General features: G+C 59.0%; 4 protein-coding genes across 4 annotated transcripts; all 4 read right to left on the bottom strand.

Annotated features, from left to right (window-relative positions):
- Positions 1-2,331: 2,331 nt before the first annotated feature.
- LMJF_10_0160 (conserved hypothetical protein) lies at positions 2,332-3,849 on the bottom strand (the record flags this gene model as incomplete). Its single annotated transcript, XM_001681292.1, has 1 exon — positions 2,332-3,849. The coding sequence occupies one exon, from the start codon at positions 3,847-3,849 to the stop codon at positions 2,332-2,334; it is 1,518 nt and encodes a 505-aa protein (XP_001681344.1).
- Positions 3,850-8,342: 4,493 nt separating this feature from the next.
- LMJF_10_0150 (conserved hypothetical protein) lies at positions 8,343-9,458 on the bottom strand (the record flags this gene model as incomplete). The annotated part of the gene is made up of 1 exon (XM_001681291.1): positions 8,343-9,458. The coding sequence occupies one exon, from the start codon at positions 9,456-9,458 to the stop codon at positions 8,343-8,345; it is 1,116 nt and encodes a 371-aa protein (XP_001681343.1).
- Positions 9,459-13,110: 3,652 nt separating this feature from the next.
- On the bottom strand, positions 13,111-15,327 carry LMJF_10_0140 (putative DEAD/DEAH box helicase; the record flags this gene model as incomplete). Its single annotated transcript, XM_001681290.1, has 1 exon — positions 13,111-15,327. The coding sequence occupies one exon, from the start codon at positions 15,325-15,327 to the stop codon at positions 13,111-13,113; it is 2,217 nt and encodes a 738-aa protein (XP_001681342.1).
- A 2,004-nt stretch (positions 15,328-17,331) lies between these two features.
- Positions 17,332-19,539, bottom strand: LMJF_10_0130 (conserved hypothetical protein; the record flags this gene model as incomplete). The annotated part of the gene is made up of 1 exon (XM_001681289.1): positions 17,332-19,539. One exon carries the CDS (start codon positions 19,537-19,539, stop codon positions 17,332-17,334), a length of 2,208 nt encoding a protein of 735 aa, XP_001681341.1.
- Between the last annotated feature and the right edge of the window lie 1,319 nt (positions 19,540-20,858).

The following is a 20,858-nucleotide window of genomic DNA, read 5'->3' as shown; positions in this document are numbered from 1 at the left end:
GCAGAGAGAAGAGGCCCGCGAAACATGCTCTCTGTTTCTCTGCCTCTCATGTGAGCGGAAGTGCTGTGCCCATGGCCCATCATCGACTCGCGCAAACACAGAGAGAGGGAGCGAGAGAAAGAGAGACGATCGGACTCGCTTCCGCGACGCGCAGGCGACTCCGTGGGCTTGCCCTGCTCCTAGTGAAAGGCAGCTACTGTCTCACCGGCTAACGGACACAGCGCGCATGACGGAAGAACGCACACGCCCACCGGAAAAGATTACGGAGATGGTGGGCAACGCTATCGCGTAGATCGCAGAGAACGGGAGAAGTCAAGTAGAGAGAGAGAGAGGGAAGCACCACCGCAGAGACGGAGGCGCACGGGTCGCGTACAAGTGCGTTGTCGGAGGGATGCCGGCGAGGTCGGCGCAGGTGTGCGCATGTCATTGAATGCGGTAAGTAGACCGCGATTTGGGCAGACGTGAGGAGGAGGAGGAGGCGGGGGAAGGAGAAAGAGAGAGAGACGGGGTGTTGCAAAATTGAAATCAGGATTTGTAATAACCCCCCGACTCAGCAGAGAGAGGAGAGAGAGGCACGGAAACAGCGCTCTTCGCATCATGGCGGACGCGAAGCTCACGGGCGTCGCCCTTGTGAGAGGGGGAGAGCGGAAGGCAAGGAAGAGGCGGAGGCACGAGAGCCGCGGCCCTGACGGGAGTGGTGAGAGAACCACCATACGATGAAGCCTTTCTACCACCCGAAGCACACTGCTGTCTGCTCTGCTCATCAGCAGTGCGACGCAGGAGGAGACTTCCGCCTCTCTTTCACGCCGCCGCCTTCACAATGTGCAAAAGCCTCCCTCCTTCCGCACGACTGGCTGATGCCGCGGCCATCCACACGTCAGCTGGCGTGGCGGTGAGGAGGAGCGGAGGCAGAAGAAAGCACGTCGCTCTCTTCTTGTCTCCGATTGCGACCGCTGGCTATTTGTTGTTCGTCCGTCTCCCGCTCGCGCTTGCTCGCTGCTCCGCTCTCCGCAGTCTCTCACGCGTTCCCCCTTCTTACCCACTCCTCTCTCGTCCCCCCTGCCGCGCCCGAGAGGCGGCAGGGAAGGGGGTGCCACCAGACTCGAGACACACATGAAAAGGCAGAGAGACGAGGAGAAGAGAGAAGAAGAGGGGGGGGGGGGACGGTGGGCGGGGCAGTCTGCACAGCGGCGGGTGGGCGGATGGACGGATACAGTCCTCGACTACAGCATGCACAGACAACATGCAACACAGTACCCATTCGCTTATACACACACACATAACGCACACCAGCAACGGGCTCCTACACAACATGGAACCGATACCCAGCAAGACACCCGACATAGATATAGAGAGAGAGATCACCTTCAGCGTATAAGGGGCGAAGGAAAAAGAGGTGCCGTGAGCGCTCACGCAACGCACCGACGGGGCTAAGGTCGGAGACATGGTGCGTGTGTGTGGGTGCCTACGCACACTCATACACGCACATACGCCATAGAGGAAGAGGCAAGTGACGAAGACAAGAGAGGGAGGGAGAAGGAGAAGGAGGGGGACGAGGGTGGCAGAGAAAAGGAAAAATGAGCTTCAGTCATGACGAAGGAGGGTCACACACATATACAGGCACACACACAGGCAACCGGGGAAGGAAAGAGGGAGGGAAGGAGGGAGGGAGGGAGTAGAGCGGCTAAAGAAAAAGTAAAGGGCAACACAAAGGCGTGCGTGAGAGACACCCGCAACACAGTGGTGGTGCTCCCGATGACATACGGTGCGCGTATGTGTGTGTGTGTGGGCGTGTACATCGGTGGCGGTAGTGGCTTCAAGGCTTAGTTGGCACAGCGTAAAGAAAAGATGACTAGAAAGAGAAAGGCAGCGGAGGGAGAGAAGGGGAAGCCGCCACCACGCAAGCACTACCGGGAGAACACGCCTGAGTAAACAAGACTGGTTAGACATTGCGTGTGCGTCTTCAAGTGCGCCTCGGAGACAACGGGAAACGTTGGGTGAAGGGACGGCGTGCTGCATGAGCCTCTCATTGCTGCCATCACTACAACCCACCCTCCGTCTTCTCTAGCGTGACCGAGGCGAGTGGGTGTGCGCTGCCTCGAGGGCATGGCAACGCCCAAGAGGAGCCCTTCCCTCCTCCTCCTCAGGAATGAAAAGATGAAGGGGTCGCCAGCGGCTGGCGGTGACAGATCGCACTATGCACCCAGTTTTCTCCTTAGCTCACAAGCCACAAGAACTCGCTCACCGAAGCCCACGTGTACCATGTGGAGGACAGCACAGGTATTGATGCACACACAGGCGCAGTCTAGCATTTTAAAGGCGGCGGAGGTGCTACAGCATGGGGCCTTGGGCGGCCGGCATGGAGGAGGCGGACGGCAGCGTCTTCTCTGCGGGCGTCACCGGGCGCGGGGCGGCCACGCAGGAGGTGTCCTGCAGAAGCAGCCGCGCGTGCTGGCTGCCCTCGGAAGATATCGTTGTCTCATCACGACTAGCTGGCGCGTTCAGCGGTGTTGAAGAGGAGAGACGGTTCAGCACCTCCATCGCAGGCGCGGCGGCCAGGGCATTGCCTAGCGACGTGCAGCCTGACATGCTGGCCGACACGCCGCTGGCGCCTCTGAAGTGGTCGGGGTGGCTCGTGGAGCTCGCCTGAGCGCTGCAGGCGCTGCTGACTGGCAGCATAAATGGGTCTTGCGGACGTCCTTCGAGGTCCTGCACAGCGGGCTCGGGGCAAGGCTGACTGATACCAGGCGACGCCGAGTTACCACGACTAGCCACCGCGCTCACGGCACGCAATTGAGGCGTGGCGCACGTGCTGCTGGCGCTTGAGATGAGGTCGCCACCGAAGCGAGAGCTGTTCAGGTGACGGTCCACCTCCATCTCCATCGTCAACGCTTGCTCCGCCTCCTTCTCATTCACAGCCGTGCTTGCATCCTGCAGCTGCTGACGAAGCTCCTGTGTGCGAGAATGCTGCTCGGCCCGCTTCTGTTTCTCCCGTGCAAGGCGCCGCTCCAGCCGCTCGCACGTGGCGACGTACTTCTCCGCCTTGGACAGCGCCTCCGTGCGCAGGCTCTCGGCTGCCGCGATCTCCTCCTCCAGGTACCGTATCATGGAAGTCGGGTCGTAGGCGACGTCGGCCGTGGTGGTGGCGGTGGTCGAGCTCGCCGCGCTCATGCGGCTGCTGCTACGCTCGTGCACGGGGACAAAGATACCGCTGCTAGGCGATGAGGCGCTGCTCGCGAGCGCAGCGGAGAGTGCCGACGTCAACGCTGCGCTTTGAGCGGCCACGCCGCCGGCGCTCGCCTCCGCTGCGTCGCTCTGGTCCATCTCCTCCACCTCCTGCACGAGCTGCTCCAGCTGCTGCAGTGAGTTTGTCTGCTCCTCCAGGGCGTGGTCGAGCTGCTTTCGCTGAGCGTGCAGCCGCTCCAGACGGCGCTGCAGGCGGTTGGCGATTTCTTGCTCCTCCTGTTTCAGATGCTTGGACAGTTCGTTGATGTTTTGCGTGGTATTGCGTAGCTTCGTCTCCTGCGATGTCTTCTCGGCCTCCACGCTACGCAGGTGGGCGACCAGCTTGCTGCGACGTCGCTTTGTGGCCTCCAGGCGTCGCAGCAGCATGTTCGCTATGCTCTCCTGCCGTCGCTCTAGGTCAGCGTAGTTAACGCGCATGCCCTCCTGCAGGGTCGCTAGAAACTCACGCAGTCGAAGCACCGAGGTTTGCAGCACAACGTTGGCCGCCCGCATCTGCAACACCCGCTCCTCCAGCTGCTCGCGCGTTAGCTGGTGCGCCTCCGCCTCAAAGTCGTACAGCGGGGGAGGGCCCGACATACTAGCGCTGTTTCCCTCCGTAGTCATGGACGGCGACGCCACGGGGCCGTCGCGTGGCGTGCACAGCGCCGTCGTGCATACGCTGTGCGCGGTGCTGTGTCGGCTGAAGGAAGGAGAGTCTCCAAAATCCACCAGTGGCGGCGCCGTCGAGTGGCGGCCGAGGCTGTAGCCCCGCCGGCCACCGGCACCGCTGAAAGCGGAGTAGTGTTCGCTGCGCTCGTCGTGCGACGACATGGGCGTGTGAGAGGCACTGCTGCATGCTCGACCGTGTTGGCTCAAGGCGGAAACGTTCACGCCAGTCGCGTTCATATGGTCGGCCACCTGTGAGTGTCGTGAGCTGTCACGCGTGGCTGCGGCACTGGAGAAGGAGCGGTGCGTCGACGGCCACTGCAAGGAACCGCGCGGGGTGGGCTGCTGCTTCTCCAGGATGGAGGCGCGACGGTGGGGTGTGTGCGCTCCATGCAGTGGGTGGCGCTCATTCGGCCTGGGGCAAGTCGGGGTCAGAGACAGATTTGTGTCGTTGACACTCACCAAGTTGGCGCTGGTGACTGTCATCTTCGAGAAGGTGCGCGAGTGCGCCGACGATGGCGCCACAAGCGGTGATACCCGATGCCGTTGCGAGTCCATGATAGTCACTGCCTTTGCGCTTGCGTAGGTGAGTTACCGGGTGAGTGAGTGGGTGGGCCTCGCTGATGCTTTTTGACACACACACACACACACACACACACCATATATATATATATACATATATGTATGTGTATATGTATATATGTAGCTATGTATGTGTGTATGTGTGTGTGGTCTGTTTTGCTCAGCAATCCGGCGTGCCCGGGAAGCCGCGAACAGGAAGAAACAGCTATCCGCTCCCGCGCTCCACCGTTGCACCCAACACTAGTCACTTCAGAGTGGTTTCCTTCCGCTTCAATGTCGCTTCACCTGTTTCGCTTGCCTTGAGGCAGAAGTCGACCCGCACGATGGCGACGGGCGTTACTCGCCTGCACGCAAAGATATACCAGTGTGTGTGTGTGTGTGTGTGCGCCTGTAGTAAATGAAAGCGCGCACAAAAAATGGACACACAGCAACCAGCAAAACGGGGTGTAGCCCGTGTGCGGTTATGCGTGCGCGGGGTCGGGTCGGTAGGCCGGTTTAGTTCTGCGTGTGTGTGTATATGTATATATGCATATACATATATATATATATGTGCCTGTGCGTCTCTCTCTCTCTCTCTCTGTGTGTGTGTGTGTGTGTGTCTGTGTGTAGGTCGTGTGTGAGCGATACGGAGACAGATAACAGAGCGTGAGCGCAAACAAACAAGGAAAATAGGAGGAGAGGAGGAGGGGAGGGAGACACGCACGCGTCGAGATGTGAAGACGGTGTGGTCCTTTCGCTTTTTTTTTTGCTGTCGTGACGGTCGCTCGTATGTTCGTGTATTCGCTGTAAGCGTCGCCGCTCTTGGGTGGGCCACACGATAGTGACAGAGGGGAGGGTTGACAGACGCAGACGCGGGGGATAGGAAAGGGGGGGGAGGGGGGGAGGGGAGGGGGGAGGAGACGGAGAGAAAGGCAGCCACGTGAAAGGGAAGAGGGGCAGGGGGCGGGACGTCGCATTCTATGACGCTACCGCATCAGTCACGCAACAGCGTCGAGCGAGAGAGAAACGCGGAGATGAAAGCCACACACGCATACAAATGCACAGCGATCGTGCACTTGGTGGTGCATAGCCGCCTGATGGCCGTGTCCGTGTTCTTGTTCCGCACAATCGTGTCTCTGTCTCTCCCAACCCCCCATCCGTTCCTTCCCCCGACCCCGCTATGGCGGAGGGGAGGGGAGGGGAGAGGGGTCAAGCACACCACTCCAAAGCAGCGGATGCCGCACGGACTTCGCGAAGGCGGACGAGGCCGCTGTTCGTTTGTGTGTAGAGGCAGAGAACTTTCATGGCGGTGCGCCTCCTCCATGTGTGTGTGCGTGTGTGTGTGTGTGTGTGTGTGGACGGACGTTTTTTGTTGTTCGAGGGGGTGCTCATGAGAGACAGCAAGGAGAGAAAAGAAGGATCGAAACAGCGATGGAAAAGTGAGTTATGCACCATTAAACGGCCTATCACATACACGCGGACACGAGGAGGAGGAGGAGGAGAGCCGAACGGGTGGGGAATAAAAAAGAAAACAAAGCCGAAAACCACGAAAAACAGACGTCGGAAAAGAAAAGTAGCGTACCAAAACGAAACGCAGCTGCATTGTACCCACTTTTACGTACACACATGCACACACACACACACACACACATACACAGACACAGACGCCCATCTCTCTTTGTCATCGAGGCAAGAGCGACAACAGAGACGCGATGATGTCCGCACACCCCCGCCTCGATCAACGTGGGCCCTCACACACACAAACACACATACACATACCAGAGATAGAAACACACACACACACACACACATTCACCGACTCGTATTTTGGCTCATCAAAGGGCGGAAACCATATGCAAGAGGAGCGAACAGGAAGCGAGTCCGTGAAAGATAACCACGGAAGAGATGATGACAGCGCTAGACACGGAAGAGTGAAATAAACGCCCTGGAAGAAGCAATTAAACAAGACGTTGAGAGGGGCGCGCGAGTCCGAAACGGAAGGGGAACACCAGAGGGAGAAAAGGAAGAGGCGGGCAGGCGCGCTGGCGCCAGTGAGACCGCCCTCTATCCCCGTGCTTCCGCGTTCTCTGGGGATTGGACAACAACAGCGTCTGCCGGCGTCTCGCACCGTGCGGAAGCACCCGCACATACGCGTTCTCAGACAAGCATAACACACGCACGCGCCGCTTCGCACAGGTCGTGCGCCTCCTTTCCATCACCCCCAATCGCAAGAGAAAACGCATCTGAGAAGGGGAGCAAGGCAAGCACGAAGCGCGCGTGTCTGATGCTGAGAAGATAGACGCGGTTCGTGACGAGAAGGGCTGAGCATTAACTGCCTGGCGCCTGTCTTCACAGACGTAAAGATCGGCAACCACGAAGGAAAAGACGACGTTGTCGCACGCGACAGCACACCTCTAAGTAACGCAGCGCTCTCAAGTGAGAGCGCCCTCCTGTGGCCCCTTTCTGTCAGCTGTTTGCCTTTGCTTTGCCTTTGTGCTTTCCGTCTAAGCCGCGGCTGCTCGAGAGCGTGACGCTCGACAACAAATACACAGAGCGAGTGGCCCGCACCAACGCACACACAGAGCACAAGGTGGGAAGTGCCACTCACGGAAGCGTCTTCTAGTCTTTTATCGTCATCTTTTTCGGTTGCTGCTGTTGCGTTCACCTCCGGACTTCCTCCGTCGGTCATCACCCAGTATTAAGCACACACACACACACACACGAACACAGAGCCATGCGAGCACATATGTCTGAGGATCCAGACAGCAGAGAAGAAACAAAACGTAGAGGGCGACCGCAAGGCACTACAACCAGCAACACGGGCACACCAGTCTGCGCAAGAGACAAGGAGGAGATCAGAACAGACGCACATACATACACACACACACACACGCAGTTATATATACATGCTCACGTGTGGTGTTCTGATGGCGAGTGGGAGGCGCACAGAAAAGACGAGGAGAAGCGGAGCAGACATAACTGCGAAGAACAACAAACGGAAAGAAAAGATGGAGAAAGAACTACACGAAACGAGTCGAAGCAACGCGGAGGGAAAAGGGGAAGAAATGGAAAAGCAGCAGCCCACTGATGCGACCTCGAGCTGCCGGCACGTTTGTGTGTCTGCGTGTATGTGTGCAGCTCGTGGAGGCCTCGTGGGTGTAGTGCTGCACCCTTTTGTGGCGGTTGTTGCTTCCCCTCCGAAGTTGTCTTCCATGCTTTTGTTTTTCGGTTGCTACCATTCGTTCACACCATCGTGAGCGTGCATCCTGTCGGCGAGCTTGTGTGCGTGCGTGTGTGCGCGCGCGTGCGTGCGTGCAGCATCTTCCTCAACGGAAGGTACGGGAGACAAAAGAGGGAGAACACACACACACACACACACACACACACACACATACGCACACAGGAAAACGCATAGACAGGCAGTAAGACGTCGAGAACGAGTGTCCACACAGCCGCGGCATAAAAATAACATATAATAGAAATCAATACAAACACAAATATATGTGCAGAGCAGACGCGGCGGAGAGACGGCCGAGGTAGAAGCGAAATATGAAAAAGTGAAAACCATAGAGGAACAGGGAGGTAGAGGAGGAGAGCTGGGGGAGGGCTATAGACTGCTGGGGAGGGGAATCAGGAAGACTGGCACCGCCTCAGCACAGCGCAAACATCATAAAACAAAGTCGACAACGAAAAAAAAACGACAGGCAACCCACACATGCTGTGGAGAACGCGTGCGCCGGTACGCGATTGCATGGACACCACCGCACCTAGCATGCCGACACACACGCACACCTTAACCGACACCGCTGTCACGCGCTTCAGCGGTGGAGGCTGCTGCTGCCACGGACACGCTGTGTCGTTTTCTTCTCTGTGCCGCTCTCTGGGTTTCCTCAGCGCGTCGCCGGTCCTCGAGGGGCCCCGCATGCGTACGGCGGCGGTGCAGTCCCCAAAGACGGGGTGCCGCGCACCGAGCCGACGTCATGCGAGTAGGGGACTGTGGTGCTGAGGTATGGACTGCCTCCGGTGGGCCCGAATGGAGCGTAATGCAGAGGCTCTGTGATGCTGGAAGCCCGCGCGCCAGCCTGCACCATGGAGCTGCCAAGGAGGCCGTTGGCGGCGGCGGTGTTCAGCGTGGATGCGGCGGCCGGCGGCAGGGAGTACCGCGGTAGCGGGGAGACCGGGGGAGAGGTGCTGCCAGCCGGTGGGGTGTACGGCGGCGTCGGCTTGGAGATCGGTTGCAGCAGAAAGACGCCGTTGCTGTTGCGCAGCAGCACCGTCTCCTGCGGAGCTGCTGGCATGGGTGGCACGTAGTTCGCCAACATCGGAGAGCACTCTTGTGAAGGCACCGAACGCCCGAGCAGCGAGGCAGGGGTGCCGTGCGCCGTCGCCATAGCCTCCGCGAACGACGGCGGCGGCGGCTTCGATCCGGGTGTAGTAGAGAGATGCGGAATGCCTGAGTAACAGTTCGCATAGGGGCTGCGTGGAGCCATACTTGGCGTGCTGTACGCCGGCGGCGGCGGCGGCGGAGGAGGAGGAGGAGGAGGAGGGGGCAGGCTGGCGGCAGACGAGTACGAGGCGTTGCCTTCGACCGTGAAGCCGCCGGCGATCACGGCCGCCCCACCGCGGGGGACAGCCGTGTACGGCGGCATGTACGGCTTCGCCAGCTCTTCTCCGTGACGGAGAGCGAGCACGCCAGCGGCGTTCTCGTCAGAGCCCTTATCAATTACCTGCACTTCGTCATCCTCGCCGTCGCTTTCAACAGCCCTGACTTCGTTCAGAAGGCGCAGCAGCACGTCGTTGCTGTTCTCCCCGTCGTCGTCTTCCTCCACGACAGCCAGCGCGTGAAACAAAGTGGAGTGGGCCCCAAGCGCAGTAGTGGAGGCTTCGTAGCCATGGGCTGGATCGGCGTTCGTTGATAAGACGCCCTCACTAGTGAAGGGACCTGACTCGAGGCCACTGGTGTACTTCACGTTATGTATGCGCATATTCATGTCCATGTCGCTCATCTTCCGTCTTTCTCCGCTTGGTCGTGCAGATTTGGGTGCTTGCACCTGCAACACTGCTCTGTGAAGCCGCGCCACCAAAAGACCGTCTACTCTCCGCACAGACAGGCGGAGAGAACGAGCGCCCGCGGTGTGGCGGAGGAGCACTAACAAAATTATAAACAGAGCAACAAGGCAAGCCCACAAAGGGAAAACGCGAGGGGGAAGGGATGGGGGGAGGGGGAGGAGGAGGAGGCTGCCGACAAAGACGCGCGCGCGACAGCGGGCCGGGGGATGTGGATGCAACAAAAGGTAGTCAGCAACACAGGCACAAACACGAGCGTGGGAAACAAGTCTCAGGCGAAGAAAGCTGGGTAGCACAGAAGAAGGCAAAGCCAAACACCGTCTGCCCTCCCCCCCCCTTTGCCGCCTTCCCCACACGTCGACCCGCAACAACACACGAAAATAAAACAAAAAAACGGGAGGAGAAAATGACGAGGAAAAAGGGTAAGAAAAAGAGGTGCGTGTGTATCAGCGAGAGAGAGAGAGGAGAAACAAGAGAGGAGAGCGCACCCGCTTCACCCCCCCTCCCACCCCCTCCACAGGGCTGCTAATAATCGAAGAGCAGCACCAGCACTGACGTGTGCGATTACGCACCGATGAGTGTATCGTCGTGTTTCTTCCTCCCTATTGCTTGTCTCTATGTGAAGATGAGGAGGGTGGCGGAGGAGTGGAGTGGGTGGGTGAGCGGGGGGGGGGGGCTCTCCTGATCGAATTCTGCTACCTGCCCGTCCTTCTCTCTTTTTTTGCTTGTTAGTCTGGTGCTTCGTCGTTATGGCTAATCGACGTGTAAGTGTGCTCGCTCCTTACTGTCTCCTAGCTACGATGTGTGTGTCGGTGCAAGAGTGGGCGTCTGCCTTGATATTGTTTGCCTCTTCCTTCCCTTCGTGGCTGAAGCACCGCCGATGCTCTCCGAGAGGAGTCTGGGAGGGGGGGGGGGCGAGAAAGGTGTAAGCTCAGGCCAAGGTGAGTGGGCAGCGACAAGACAGAAGAAAATCGACAAGGATGAAGACGGCTGCACAGAAAGAGGAGCGAACAGCTGTGTTAATGTATCTAGGAAGGGTGCGCGAGTGTGTTGATGCATGAGCCCCCCGACGAGGGAACGAGGAGAGGAGGGAGTGAGGGGAGGGAGGAAGAGGCAGAGAGGATGGCAGCCGGCAGCCTCGGAGGGAGAAAACTGAGATCGCGCTACCTCACGCAACGTGTGTGAGTGGTTCCTGGTGGCGCAGCACTACGTGAACGCTGCTGCTGCTACACGCGGGCAAAGGTTCACGCTGAAGATAGACTTGGTTTTCTTTTCCTTTTTTTTTTGGGGGGGGGGTAAACTCGAAGAAATCTGAAGGGAAAACAACAAAGAAGGAAGCGAGAAGCTGGTGAGAGAGGAGGAAACACAGAAAAGGAGACAGTTGGTCGTTGGTGTTTGTCTCTCGTTGGTACGCAAACACACTCACACACACGCCAAATAGAAGCGAAGAAAGAGCACTGCCAATGCGGGTGCTTCTGGCGATGATGATGATGATGGATGAGCGGGTGCGTCGCATGAACTGCACTTGCGGAATGAGAGAGGGATGAAGAAGAGGGAAGCAGGGAGAAAACAGAGAGACGTAAAAATGGTGCAGAGAGGGGGTAAGGTGTGGCAGCAAAAGCCGTGTCACAGAGAGAAGCCAACCACGGTAAGACAAGACAGCGCGAAAAGAAAAAGATGGACAGGAGACGGACCTGGTGTGAGAGGAGGGGACGGGGGGAGGGAGTCGGTGATAGGGTTCCTTCTTTTTCGTTCACTGCTGTCTGCAATGCCGCTGAAGTCGCTCGCTACGCGATGCCCAAGTGTTCACTCCCTACTCTGTCCATCGATTTTGGCGGTGGAGAAGTGTACCTTTGTGCCTCCCCGTCGCTGTTGCCTGGCGTCGCACTCCCTTTGTGCGTGAGCCGAGAAGCACCCAACACCTTTCATGGAGCCCCCCCCCCCGTATTAGTCACACGATGAGAGAGAGAGAGAACGGGCAAAGGCTTTGGTGCCCTCATGGTGACAAGGGGTGTGGTTCCGTGGAGAAGATGTTTCTGTGCACAAAGGCTACAGGAGCGGGGGGATAGGGGACAAGACGAATGGAATCGAGCACAGAGGGAGGGGACGCGCACACATACACACATGCTCGCACAAACAGCGACGATATCGTCGAGGCGAAACAGCGAAGCGGAAACGAAAAAAAAATGAAAAGAAAAAGAGAGCGGGACAAGACAGCAGCAGAGAAAAGAAAAGAGACCAAGCGAAAGGGACAGTGAAGCGGAGGGGACGGGAGAGGGAGAGGGGGGGGGGCGCAGCGCATCCATGCGTGCTCAGACTCTTTTCGATCTCTCACTGTGATGTGCACTGCTTACGCTTGCCTGCGAAGGAAGTGCGTACTTTTTTTCCTGTTTGTGTGTGCGTGTGTGTGTGTGTGTGCATGTGTGCGTGTTCGCTACAGCTGCGAGGATCTGTCGCGTGGCCCGTTTGTGGCCATCTGCTGGTGTTGATTCAAGGGGGCAGGGCGCTTAGGGTGTGGGAGGGGATGTACGCCGTAGTGCGCCTCTCAGTCCCTTTTCGCACCTGCACGTGCGTCGCTAGCCACCGGCACGCACGCGTTTGACGTTGTGCCCAGCCGTACCTGGGAGTTGCGGAGAGCGGTGGGCGGCGGTGAGAGAATAGAATGAGACGTAATACATGTTATTTCCTTTCTGGATTCAAGTATGTTTGCCTCTCTTCTTTTGCTTGTTGTTCTGGTCGTCCCGCTTTGATTCCTGCGGCAGTGATGTGGTGATGTGGCGACGCGAGAGCAGACACATACACCTGCAACGCACGGGAACCATAGAGAAGCAAGCGGGCGAGGAGTAGAGCGGAGGAGAGATGAGAACACTGTGACAATGCAGTGCGCGGGTGCGTCGGCGGAAGCATCGTGAGCAAACAGCAGAAAAAAACCTTACTGGAGGTGAAAAGACGCCACGGCGCACATGCACGCACCATCCAGCTGACGGCACAGGAAATGGCCTGGGCGAATAAACCCAGTGTGGGTACGCGGATACTACATCACAGGTGGAGTGAGACAATACGACTCCTCACCCTACCGAGACGCTATCATGCAGTCACCTCCCGCGGCCCCTCCCCCCTTTCACGTGGCTGGTGTGCGTCGACTCTCCTGCATGCAATGATCCTAAAAGCACACGGCTTTCCACGATGACGAGACATCCGAGAAAGTGTAAGATAACGGCGAGGCACAACGCATACCGACACAGCACTCCAAAACAAGCTGCAAAGTAAGGGGAAGAGCCGAGCGCCAGCCGCCGTCGCAGCACCAGCAGCAGCAGTAGCAGCAGCAGCGGTGCCCCGGTATCGATCCCTTCCACCTCCATCGATGCAGAGCAAATGCCTCCTCCTCCGCTTTTCATCCCTCACTAGTTCGGCAGCCCTGTGCCGCACTCGTTTTTCTCCAGCAGAAGAGGACGAGGAGGGGAGGGGGGGGGGAGGGGCCAAAGTGCTTCGCGGGCCCCCTTTTTCGCCCCCCCCCACGTCATGTGTGGTAGGTTTGCGCCGGCACGCCATTATCAGCAGTGATGTTGTCCCGTCGACCACCTTCTGTGCCTAGCCCACAGGCGTCTCGTCCGACTCCGATACGAGACCAGAAAGAGTCTCCACCTGCTGCCGTATCTCTCGCCGTCCGCGCACCCGCCATTTCGTGTTCGACACGGCGTGGCCGTGCATGCGCAGCACCGGGGTGGCCCAGCTGTCCTCGCCGGCCGCGGCCTCAATGTCAGCGATCATCTTGCGAATTTCATCGTTAAGGGCGTGGTCCGTCTGCTTCTCCACAAATCTGGCAATTGGCGGCACGCGGGTGTCGCCTGGGGTGAGGAAGGTGTGTGACGTCCCTTGCCGGCCGGAGCGGTCCACCTGGCTAACGCGCTGCTTGTACACCTCGGTGAAGGCAGGCAGGTCGTAGTGGATGACGTGCTTCAGCTCCTCGACATCGAGTCGCTTCGTCGCCACGTCCGTGGCAACCAAAATGCGAATGTCGCCGTGCTGGAAGGCCTTGAGGAGTTCGTTGCGCTTTCGACAGCGCAGGCCGCTGTGCACACACTGAACCATAGACGACGGGGCAGACAGCGCCTTGATCAGCTCCCTCCTCACCTCCTCGGCGGTCTCGCGATAGGCACAGTACACCAACACCTGGTCGCGCTTCAAGATGGTGCCCTGGTCGTACAGCTGCTGGATGGCTTTGATACGGTCATCGCGGCTTGGCAGTGGGTACAGGATCTCGCGCACATTCACGTTTGTGTGCTCCTCGCGCGTCGCCATCACCGTCACCGTCAGCGGTGACATGTACTTGCGCACGAGGGACTCGATGGGCAGCCCCAGCTCTGTGCACCACAGAGAAAACTGATGCGCGACGCCGTTTTCCTTCACAGCGTGCATTATGTCCTCGACATGCTGCAACGCTGAGCGGCCGTTCGGGCTGGGGTCCACCGCCAAGAGGTGGTTTGCCCTGTCCACAACCAGTACGTGCACGCGACTCAGAGCGACATGGCCCTCGCGCACCAACGCCGTCAAGCGAGCTGGCGTAGCCACAATCACGTCGCAGCCCTTCTTCCGGCGAATGACGCTCCGCTGGCTGTCTTCATCGTCAGCGTCCACCGACTGATACGCTGCCACGAGTCGAACGTCTTCGCCACCGAGGCTGCTGTACATAGCGGCTGTCAGCAGCACCGTTTGGCGGTTGGTGCACAGGACAACCACAATCGGGTGCGCGACGACGGCGCCAGACGATGATGGCGGCGCCTCAGACGGCTCTGGCGGCAGTGGCGCCGAGCTGGTGCCCTCCTCCACCACCTTCGCCAGCCGCTTCTGCTCCTGGGCGGCCTTGACCTTCACGAGCACGGCCATGGACAGCAGGGCGTAAGCGACTGTCGTGCCGCTGCCATCGGGAGCGATGCCGACGACATCGCGCCCGCACATCAGCTGCGGGATGGCGGCCGACTGGAAGAGCGTCGGGCGCGTGAGCCCCGACTCACTCAGCCCCTGCATTACACGCGCCGGCAGCACATCCATCGCCTCGCGGAAGTGCTGAAAGTGCTTGATGGGAGTGGGCTTGCAGTGCTCATCAAGCACCTGGACCCGCCATGTAATGCTGCGCTGCAGGCTGTGCGACTCGACGTGCCGCTCGCTCTCCATGACCTCACCGCACATGATCGCATCAACGTCCTCTTCGCTGCTCTGCCTCGTCTGACGTGCCTGCGGTCCAGCGTGTGCCTCGTTCAAACCTCCGGAGGCGAGCTTCTTGACAACGCGCGGAGCCGGTGACAGCCCGTCGGATCGTGGGAAGACGACCGGAAGCGGGTGGCCTGGTACCATGGCTATGCCTTCAGCCGCGCGGCGCGAGTCGAGCATCGCCGCAGCCATCGCTGCCGCACCCGCGGCGCCTTGCTTGTTGCGTCCAGAGCGCATGACGGCGTCGCTCTCTTCCTCCTCGGTCGCTCGCGCTGCTGTCTCCGGGTCATCGGCTGCCAGTGGCGAATCCCCTGATCGGCCAGCGCCGAGGCCGCCGGTGGGGTTGAGCAGCCCCTGGTGCCCTTCTTGTCGCAGATCGTTGAAGAGGATAGCGGGGTCGTAGCTGTGCATTTTGGCGGAGGAGAAGATATGGCCAGCGTCTTCCTTGGTGTACGTGGTGGACTCTCCGTACAGCTTGAAGGATGTGCCGCTCACCTCGAGGGGGTGCGTGTACGAGGAGTCCACCTCACTCGGCGCGAGGTCATCTGTGGCAGACGAGCCCCGAGGCAACACGTTGGACGCTGCCATCCCCGACATCGCGGCCTCATCGGCGATGAGTGTGTCCAAAAAGCCGCGGCGTTGCGTTCCACGCGCGCCGTGCACGAATGCAGGCCATAGGCTTTGCAGAGCGGTATGAAGGCATCGCTGAGCACGTGTGCGCATCCTGTGCCCGTGCCTGCCCGTGTATGTCAGCACACACGTGTCAGTGCAGCTGGTCTTTGCTTTTTTTTTAGTGCCTCCTTGTGAGCAATGTGCACCGAATGAAAGCAACCTAAGGGCGATCTGGGCTGATGACATGGCCAAAGTCCTCCTCACCCCACCTCCGTCGTTCTGTAACGCGCGCGTGAGAGTGAGAGAGACGCAGCGGCGAAGAGACAGAAGCCGGCATGGTGGACGGCGCAATGCTTCCCCTCCCTCCCCTCCCTCTTAAATACACACACACACACACACACACACGTACACACCAAAAAGCAGGGAAGACACAAGCACCAACAGAGGGGAGGAGCGGCGTCCTAGTACGTACGATAGCCCGACAAGAGCGAAAAGACGAAGGCTTCGAGAGAGCAGAGAAAACGGAAGATGTAGAGAGGAAAAAGAGCACTGCTTGCTCGATGGCGTGCTGGTCTCACTGCAGATGCAGTCACAGAAACGCAATCACTCGAAGAGAGTGACTTGCACCCGTTGCATCGTCCAACGCCGAAGCCGCTTACTCGATTCCTTTCCCCTTCGCACCTTCGAGCGCATACTGGCGTCGGAAGCGACGTAGGCGACAAGGATGAACATGCACCTCTCTAGAAAGGAGGAGGGAGGGCGGAAGGAGGGGGGGGGTGAGGCACGTTGGTGGACGAGCCACGTTCCCAGCGTCACATGCTCTTTTGGAGGCATTCCCCTGTTCCTCTGCGTGCTTCTTTTCCGCGTTCCTTTCCTGCAGTCCATGCCAGTGGGCACAAATCGCACACAAACTCGCACACCCGCTTGATCGAGCTAACAGAATCACGAGCCCATCCGCTGCTTACGCGCACCGTGATGCGCAAGCAGAACAACGAGAACGAGCGCGAGCAGAGTATCCGAAACGAAACATCACAAAAAAATGTACCATGAGCCCAACCAAAAAAAAAGAAGGGGAGAAAAGTCAACAGCAATGATCCAGACAGCAAGGCAACGTGCACACTCACACTCACACATACATGCACATGCGCATACTTCAACACAGTAGCATAATATAGTCCCCCCCCCCACACGCACTATCACCATCCTCAGGGTGGGGTGAAAGAATGGGATGGTGAAAAAAACAAACCAAAAAAGGGGGCGACGCAACGACCAAAAGCAGCAGCGTACCGACTTGGTCGAAGCCCCTGCATGAGCACTGTAGCAGCGCGTCTCCCTGCAGGCCCATCCTAGCGAGCACACACACACACACATGCACATGCACATGCTCAAGAGGTTGGCGCAGCACCTTCGACCAATCAAACACGCGTGACTACCAGTGCCTCCCGCCACGCCCTACAAGGGAAAATAACGTGAGTCGCGTGGTTGCTCACGAAAAAAAAAAACGTAAGAATGGAGACAAGACGAAGCGTGTGTGCCTGCTTGTGCGCCCGCCAGTCTATAGGGAGGTGCTCTCACGGCCAATGCTGCGTGTCCTCGACACACGTTGAGGGTTGTATTAGGAAAGGAGAAAGATGTCGCTAGAGGAGGTCTGTGTGCCGGCGGCAGAGGCGATGATGCCATACAACGACGACTCGGACTACCACTAGACGCGCGCACACAGAGGAATCGAGTCGAGAACACACAGACGAAGAAGCTGAGAAACGCGAGAGCGACTGCATGCCACAGCCGAAAAAGTCGACGAAGCACAAAAACAAAGAGAGCCCACGATAGACGTGCACGTCACACCAAGCGCCCCCCACGGGAAGAGGGCAGGAGGGACGGATAGATGCATGCAGCGGCCCACAGTCCCCTGCCCGCTATCCCCCTCCCAAAACCGAACGCACGCCGCCATGACGACAACAGCCCCCGCCCCCTCGCCGCATTCCCTCCTCAGCTGCTGAAGTTGTAGGTTGGAAGGTTTGTGATTCCGGTGTACGGGTTGTCGGAACTGTTTCGGGGGTTGTTGGTTGACAGCTCATCTGCGGCCCCACCGCCGAAGGAGAAGGTCTCCGCTGGCGAAACCGTGACCCCAACCCCACTCGGCCTGTCATCGCCACCGCTGCTTGGGCCAAAGTCGAAAGTCGGACGCGGCGCCACGTAGGCTGGCGAGCTCGTGTCATCCTGAAAGCTAAAAATGCCGCCGGTGATCTCTACAGCACCGTAGTTTTTGCTGTCGGCGGCGTCCGGTGGCACCGTGAAGTCGTCCATCTCGTCATAGTACGGGTAATCTTTCGTTTGGTAGGCGCCACTCACGGCAGAAGGTGCCGCGGCGGCGAAGCTCGAAGCCGCTGCCTCGGACGGTTGCGGCTCCAGCACAAAGCCGCCGCCCATCTGCGGGGAGACCGAGCTCGTCTGCAGGATGCTGCCAAAGTCAAACGTAGGCTGCGCGCTCTGCTGCCTCGACGCGGTGGACGACCGCATAAAATCGTTCATCGAGGGCAAACCCGCTGGCACGTTAGAGGCGGCAGCCGGCGCCGGCTTCGCTGAAAACATGTCTACGCCGAGACCAGAGGGCTTCAGCGGGTCCTCGTGGAGAGGCGTTGTGGAGGTGTCGCCCTTCCTCTTGGTTGCTGTCTCCTCTTCCTTCGGTTTGGTGTCGCTGAAGTCGCCCATAGAAGGCAGGCCCGCGTCAGCGAAGAGGTCACGCGGGGTGCGGTGGCCAGAGCTGGAGGACGCCGAGGTGGGCGAGCGGGTAGAGAGGGGTGCGGTGGTGGTCTCTAGTCCTTTGAGCGCCTCCACAACCTGCTTGCGCTGCACATCGTCCAGCATGGACTGTTCCTTCGACGTCTTCGGTTTGCCGGCGTCGCTGAAGAGGTCGTCGACGGGGTTGCGGGCGTTGCCCCCAGTTTCGTGCAGGGAATCTATGCAGCTCTTGGTATCTAACTCCGGCGGGTTCTTGCTGCGGGCCCACTTCACCACGTGCGAAGCCGCCACTGCCACCATGTGCTGGATCCTCGGCGCCATCTGCTGCTGCTCCGCATTCAGCGCGGCAATGCGAGTATTGATGGCAGTCACCTCGCGGGCGAGTGGGGTGTTCTTCTTGGCGGCCTGCTTCTTCATCGCCTCCGTCAGCGCTGTGCGGGACTCCTTCAGCACCTGCATCTTCTGCTGAAGCGCAGCCACTTTATCGAGGCTCACGGTCAGCTCCGCCATCACGTCCACCTTATGCTGAATGCGGCGGAGCGCCGCCTGCTCCTCTTCTAGTTTCTTCACCTGCATCTCCACCTCCTCAATGCTGCGGTTCACCCGGTTTAGCTGCTCCAGCACCGTGTCGCCGCTGCTGTCGCCGTCGTCGCCGATGAAGTCCTCGCCAGCGAGCATGGCCATCTCGCGAAGGTAGGCGGCGGTCTGACCAATGAAGTTGTTGCGGTGCTTCCGGGCGAGCGCGGTGTACTGCACAGCCACCACTTCCTCGCACCGGGTTTTGATCACCTCTGTCGCCAAACCCTCCGAGCCCACAAGGGCCTTGCGACGCTTCTCGAGCTCCGCCAGCTTCTTCTCCTCGCGAGACTGCGGCAAGCTCTGTCCCTCCGCCTTCATCGCGCGCCGCCGCTCGAGCAACGTCTCTAGCCCCATCAGTATCATCATGGCCTCCCCACGGCTCATCACCTTTACCGCCTGCGTCGGCAGCGGCGCAGCCACCTCGCTCGGGTCGATCAACCCGTCGAAGGAAAGAGGGGGGGCGTGTTCTGGGTACACAAGCACCGCAATCCTCATTTTGGCGGTGGTGCCATAAAGGCGGAAGACAACGGTGAGGATGCCTGAACCGGACGCTCCGTAGTCCTTTAACACCTGCGTGCAATCCGCTTCCGTCTCCCCCACCAGTCGGCGCGGCATGCCGCGCGTGTACTCCTCGATCATGAAACGGATGTACTTTGGAGCGAAACGGCCGCCGCCGTGGCCTGCCTTGAAATGCACCACGGCTGCGCCCTCCGGCATGCTGGCGAAGTTGATCACGCCACCCTGTGCGGTGTAGCACGGGGTGGAGCGGTTGCTGTTGCCGCGGTGGTACATGACGGTGTACTGCTGACCATCCGGCAGGGCCGCACACTCCACTGTAAGCACCTTGAAGCGCAATACGTGCGTATCGCGAGGCATCGTTGCGTCGGTCACGAGGGTGTGTGTGCCTGCGCGCTAGATTGTAGCGGCGAGTTCTGAGAGAAAGAAAGAGCGAGTCGGAGAAATATGCCGCCGATAAGTGCTCTGTTTGATGAGCGGAAAAAAAAAATACAAAGACGACGTAAAAGGCCTTCGGCTGATCACGGCCCTCGTGCGCGCCCCTCCACCACTCCGCTTGGGAACGGGTAGGCACGTCTTCAAACAAGAAGAAGACGGTGGCGGCAACCACAAGCAGCGACGGAGTTGAGGGTGTATATATATATATAGCGGAAGAGTGGAGCGCACAGCAAGGGGAAAGAGCAAGGTGAAAACGCGGGATATTGGCGGACCGGTCAAGGGAAAGTGGGCGCAGTGAGAGAGAAAAACAGAGAAAGAGCTGCAGGGGCAGAGACGTACACACGCAGGCAGACGTTCTTTTGCACGTGCGCACACGTGAGAATGAAAAACCGAAGAGATGCACAAAGATGCGAGAGGCAGAGGGAAGCAGCGAGAAAGACGCTGAAGAGGGTGTGTGCGCGGTCAACAAACGCAGTCGATGCACACTTGTGTGGGCGTAAGCGCGAGAGCCATAAGAGAGTGGGGGGGGGGGAGGGGAGGATGAGGCAGTGAGGGTGACACAGGAGTGACGATGGCAGCACTGTGGCGCATCCTTCCAGCACGCACATTCGAAGACAGAAGGCGTCCAGTGATCGCTTGAGCGTACGCCTGCTGCAGGCGTGTGTGCTGGCGTCGTCCCACTTTTCTCCACACACGAAGACATGCGCCAGGGCAGACAAGACAGATGAGCCGCTGGAGGCGGAAACGTCGTGTGCACAGGCCCTGGCCGCTTCGCGGACAAGCGACTGAATCGCCCACGCTCATGCGTACGTTGTGCACCTTCTTAGCGTCACGAACACGCACTCCGTTTGACAGAAAGAGTCGCGTCAGCACTAGGCGGCCTCAGTGCATGCTCCACACAGATGCGGCAGCTTATACTTGGTCTGCTTTCTTGTATCTGTTGCTAGCCTGCCTGTAGTAGCAGGCAGCTGAAGCATACATACACACACACACACACATACGAGCATAAACGCGTCCACATCACTCGGGGCGTGTGGGTCTGCGTACGTGGTTGTGGTCCCTGCGCGCTGTTCGTCAACGCGCATGTAGGAGAGATGAAAAAGCACACAAACACACACACACACACACACACACACACACATACACACACAAAACAACAAAAACGAAAGGAAGAAAGGCAAGCGAAGAGGCGTGACAAGCGAAAAGAGAGAAGACAGCGATCAACACGGCAGCATCAACAG

This window comes from Leishmania major, chromosome 10 (assembly GCF_000002725.2).
Source record: "Leishmania major strain Friedlin complete genome, chromosome 10".
NCBI classification, from domain to species: domain Eukaryota; phylum Euglenozoa; class Kinetoplastea; order Trypanosomatida; family Trypanosomatidae; genus Leishmania; species Leishmania major.
The sequence above is the reverse complement of the archived record's forward strand: the minus strand, read 5'-3'. Positions and strand labels throughout refer to the sequence as shown.